The 5,925-nt window shown below is 33.4% G+C and overlaps 1 protein-coding gene across 1 annotated transcript; it reads left to right on the top strand.

The window, feature by feature from the left end:
- Window positions 1–3,458: 3,458 nt before the first annotated feature.
- On the top strand, window positions 3,459–4,160 carry LOC140831445 (uncharacterized). The gene has a single exon (XM_073195196.1). It carries the CDS (start codon window positions 3,459–3,461, stop codon window positions 4,158–4,160), a length of 702 nt encoding a protein of 233 aa, XP_073051297.1.
- Window positions 4,161–5,925: the final 1,765 nt, after the last annotated feature.

Below are 5,925 nucleotides of genomic sequence, written 5' to 3'. Positions count from 1 at the left end.
TGATGGATTCCTGTGATTTCGAGGACGAAATCATATCTTAGGGGGGGGCATGTAATTCCCAAGATTTTATATCATGCTAAATTACGATTATTGATTCTTAATCGAGATGATTATGAAAGGGCTAATCGGGACACGCTTTGAATTTAACATGAAAAGATGTATGTGCGAGGAAATGAGCCTTGCGCATATGCGCGACTTGATGCGGCGCATATGCGCGGAATAGGACGAACCCCTCGCGCATATGCGCAGAGTGTATCGGCGCATATGCGCGAGGGTACCCGAGAGTTGTGAAGAATTCCTCGCGCATATGCGCGAGCTACCGTGAGATTGACGCGCCGAGACATTAGGTCTCGCGCATATGCGCTGAGAAAGGTCGCGCATATGCGCGAGACGTGCAGCACAAAGACATGAGCCACGTTTTAGGAAACGTGCATGTGTATATATATATATATATATATATATATATATATATATATATATATATATATATATATACGAAGGTGAATGAGAAATCAGAAGAAAAAGGAGAAATCGAGGTCAACTTCGTATTCTTGATTTTAGATTACATTTTGCGAAAATCCATCCGTCAGAATTTGAATCCGACTTCAGTACTGTATTCTTATCGACGTAGGCTACAACTGGACGTAAGTTTTACTACGTTTTGACATGTCTTGAAATTATGATATTGTCAGAATTGAATGGAATTCATATATGATGTTTTGGAATGCTAAACATCATAGAATCGAAGTCAGATTAAGAAACGGACTGATTATGGAATTGTTAGGATTTTCTGAAGTTAATTGACTGAGATATGATACCAGATTTTATCAGTATTGAATCTGAGTGAGGAAATTATTATCTGGTGATGTTATATTGACCGAGATATCAAGATTGTGCGGTTGTAATGTCGATTTTGAATTGTTAATCAGATTGGAATTAATTTGAGCGGTATATTAATATGATATTATTGATATGGCCATTGCTAGATTGAGGGATTGACAGAATTGGGATTCCAGACCGAAACTGCAAACGAAAGGTATAAGTCAATGTGGTATTGGGAGATCGACTTGAGTCGGTTTAGACTTGAGTTTCCCTAAATCACATACTTTACTTTTTTGCATTGATATTGCATTGATTTGACTGATGTACTTGTTCTTTTGATTTATAGATAGCATGTATTAGAAGAGTAATCTTATGACAGAAGTGCTCGATAGTGGTGGGATCGCCACGGGCACATTGCACGATGTCATAAGATATTGTATTGGCGATAGTGCCAAAGTCTGTCACTGGATGATTGGCTATCGATGTGGATAGAATGGTAGCTTCTTCTATTACTGGTGATCGGTACTCGTATCGATGTGGATAGAATTATAACTTCTTCTATTTCTGGTGATCGATGTTATATCGATGTGGATAGAATCGGAGTTTCTTCTATTACTGGTGATCGATACTATACCGATGTGGATAGAATTAGAGCTCCTTCTATTACTGGTGATCGATACTATATCGGTGTTGATAGAATCGAGGATTCTTCTATTACTGTTGATCGATATGGAATGCCAACTTCTGGAAACCGGGATCCCTAGACTAGGATTCAGTCTAGTCTGAATTGCAGAGTTACGAGCATTGTCGACAGTCTGTGATTGATTATGTTTTAGATTTTGATACATATTGTTGTTACCTGTTACATGCTTTATAATTGTTTATATGATTACATGTTTCGTTGATTTATACTGGGACTTATTCTCACCGGAGTTATCCGGCTATTGTCTTGTCTGTATGTGTACATGACAACAGGTGGGACAGGTTCAAGGTTGAGGAGATGAAGAGAGATCGTGATTAGAGTGGAGATTCCGGACTTGGATTAAAGATAGGGTTGGACACTTGATATTAGCTGTTAAACTCAAGTTGAATAAATGTATGTGATACAGAATTTGTACTTTTATATACTGAGATGTATATATGTTTCTATGTCACTACGTTCTGCATTATTTTAAAAAAAAATTAGACCCTGTTTATTATAATTAATTAATGAGTCCCAATTATGATTAAGAACATGATTAGCGTCCGGGTCCCCACAATGAATGAGGCATGTTATTTATTTTAAAAGAAAATTTCAAATTTTCCCGCAAATTTTCAAGTACGAAATTACAGGCCTCTACATCATATGTTTTTTATTGACTCGACTTCTAAATTAGTTTTTTTTAAATCTAATAAAAACATTATTATTAATATAATTGGGTCGGAACAGGAATCCTGTCGAGTAGAGTTTTTACTCCCGATCCTTCTCCTGATATTGATCGGGAAAGGAAATTCCAGATAAATTAGGTAGGGATAACATCGCATCAGGAAATTTCCAGGGCGAGAATTCGATTCGATTCGAGATGAGTAAGAATTTCAGAAGATTATGCCAATCCAACTTTAAATTACACTAAATGATCCGTAATCAAAACTTTTTATGTTGTCGCTAGCACATGACTCAATTTTCATCTTAGCTCTTTTGTTTTGGCTTTATAGACCAATTATTTTTATCAACTGATATATATAGCATATTATACTACATTATTCAGTATATGTCTCTTACACCAACTTTAATGTCATTATATACATATATAAAATACATATACCTTTAGTTTATTTAATATTAGATATTGTATTGGAAAAAAATCTCAATCATTCTAAATTCGCTAGAACACAAAACTATCTTAATCTCATCCAAATTTAAATTATCATATCACTATTCCTCGTCCAAAAATTACCGAGTATGCTCCTTTGCAACGGTATCACACATTTATATTTATAACACAAGTCGACCAAATTCAAATTTGTAGTGAAATTTGATATTTTTGACATAAATTATAATTTTCACTTAATTCAACATATATTACAACATATTTTTTCATTTAAAAAGCGTCAATTTTAACTCAAATCAGCGTATAGTACACAATAATTTTTTCATAAGGTAACTAATAAAAAAATGATATTTTATAGTGAAAAATAATTTTTTTGTCACAAAAAATTATAATTTTTATATGCCAAATACTTTTAACTCAAATCAAAATATATTATACAATATTTATTTGTAAAACTAAAAAGAAAATATTTTTGTAGTGAAAATAATATTTTGAATATAAAAGAAATATTTTTCATGAATTAGATCAGATATCATTCTCATAAAATTGATTCATAAAACAATATCGCAGAAACTTGTGAAAATTATCATGAACACTATATATATTATTTGTGTAAGAAATTGAAAATTTATATTAAAATATAAAATTGCATAGATTATTTCCCATATACATACCTCAATAAAATATGACCGTCCTAACATTTACTACAAAATAGGCCAAAGAAAATGAACCTGTACTCCTGTAGCATCTGCCTCTTTATTAGTAATCGCCAAACTCCGATAAACCAACAGTTTCCTCCATCTTCTTCACAAATCAAACAAGAAAATGAACTCCCTCAAAACCACTCCCGAGAAATCTTCCCATTCGGGTTCGAGCTCGAGCTCGAATTTCAGCCCCCGACTTTCTTTCTCCACCGAGCTTCTTGATGGGAAAAACTCCATCTCCATATCTCCGAATCCTAAGGATGGAGAAGAAGGTTGCAGTACCCTATCCAAACCAGAAAGGACACCAAGTACCGGAGAATTCGAGTTTCTCTCTGGTGGCCTGACCAGCATGATAGCCGCGGATGAACTCTTTCTTGAGGGGAAGCTGCTGCCCTTTTGGAAAATGCAGCAATCAAATCATTATAAACTCAACAAGATCAGCTTAAAGTCGGAGAATCTTGAAAAAGAATTCGAAAAAACAGAGCAAGTCGACAAGGATCCCAGCAGAAGCAGCTGGTTTCTTGAAGACGATCCCTCCCCTAGGCCGCCTACATGCACTGTTCTATGGAAAGAGTTACTGATGTTGAGGAAACAGCGTGCCTCGTCTCTTTCGCCTTCTTCTTCTTCGTCGGCAGATGGAGGCAAAGAAATGGAAGAGAATAAAAAGAAAGTAGTTGCGAAGAGGATTAAAAGAGTAGTGGAGAGAACAAGATCGGTCAGTAGGATTAGAATAAGGCCGGTGTTCACTTTGGCTGTATGCTCACCAAGGAAGAACAATGCGTTTCCCTTGTTTTATTCAAGAAAAGGCACCCTGGAGAGGTAAAAAAATTAAGGAATTTCGATGGTCATTTCATTTGGTGTGAAATTTTCTTTTCTTTTTTTTTTTATTTCATGGTTTTATATTAAGATATTAATATGATTAAATGTGTTGAAATTGTTTGTTTCTGTGTATTTTTTTGAGGAGATCCTATGTTAATTCATTTCAAAGTTTCGGAAGTTATTCACTTATTCTTATGGTGTGGCATAATCATAGAAAAATGTCAAGATTATTGAAGGAACTACATAGAGTAATGGAGCATATTAGAGTTTGATTAATATAACATGAAGAAGGTTTGATTTGATTCTATAAGCATAATTAACATTTATTTAGTGTTTTTCAAAATATTATGTTTATAGAGAAATCATTTATTTTATTGATTGTGAAGAAATTAGAAAAAAAAAATTTGGGAAGTGAATATTGTTTAAAAATAAAAGTGAAAAGTTGGATTTTTTTTAAAAATAAAGTATTTGATAAATAATTTTTTTAATAAAATATCAAAAAAAATTTATTGGATATAGGGTTTGATTATGTACTGTTAAATGTAAAAAATATTTTGGAATTATTAAAAAATATTGAGGGGGAGTATCCAGAAAAATTTCAATATTACCGAATATTAGAAACATATTTTTAGAATTCAAATTAGGGATGTCAATGGGTCCGGGTGAATCCACATGTATGGGGCGGGTTTGGGCATACTAAATGGGTCATGGGGTGGGTCTCGGGTCCAATTTTTCAAACCCGTCCGTATATGGGACGGGTCATAGGTTCTATAATACCCGTCCCATACCCGCCCCATATATATATATATATATATATATATATATATATATATATATATATATATATATATATATATATATATCAGTGTTTTTATAACCGGACCGTTAATCGAACCGGTCAAGCCTTAAAAAATGGTTCAACCGGTTCAACCGGTTCGACCGGACGGTCGAACCGGATCAATAAAATTAATATTTTATTTATTTTATATAATAAATAAAATAGTAAAATATTGATTATTTATATTTTTATAGTTTTTATTTAATTTTTAAGATGAAAATTACAACAAATATCAAAATAAACATCACTTTTCAAATTCAAAAATCCAAATTACACATAACATGTAACCAAATAGTGATGACCAAGTTTAAGTGCCCAAGTAAACATCAAGATTAATTATAAAAAAAGTAGTAAACATCAAGTTTCTTATTAAAAAAAGTAACCAAATAGTGATGACCAAGTTTAAGTGTCCAAGTAAACATCAAGATTAATTATAAAAAAAGTAGTAAACATCAAGTTTCTTATAAAAAAAAAAAGTGTCTAGTTGCAAAAACCGTCGCTATTTAGCGACGGTTTGAAAAAAAACCGTCGCTAAATAGCGACGGTTATTCTTAACCGTTGCTATATAGCGACGGATTTTGAAATAACCGTCGTCGATCTCTGGGCAATTTTTTTTATAATTTCACAGACCCGGCCGGTTCCTGAAGACCGGCCGGTTTCCGGTTTTCCCGGTTGAACCGGGTTTTAACCGGTTTTTTCCGGTTAAACCTGTTTTCCGGGTTTTTATTTATGTCCGGACCGGTCTGGAGACCGGTTCGCGGTTGAACCGGTCCAACCGGCCGGTCCGGTCCGGTTTTGAAAACATTGATATATATATATATATATATATATATATATATATATATATTCTAGGGTTTTAGTTTTATTAATTTTCATTTTTTTAGTTGATCACCTCAACTATAACGATCTTAGCTATCAATATGTCAACTGT

This window comes from Primulina eburnea, chromosome 5 (assembly GCF_022965805.1).
Source record: "Primulina eburnea isolate SZY01 chromosome 5, ASM2296580v1, whole genome shotgun sequence".
Lineage (NCBI taxonomy): Eukaryota > Viridiplantae > Streptophyta > Magnoliopsida > Lamiales > Gesneriaceae > Primulina > Primulina eburnea.
Note: the sequence above shows the minus strand (reverse complement) of the source record. Positions and strands in the feature narration are given on the sequence as shown.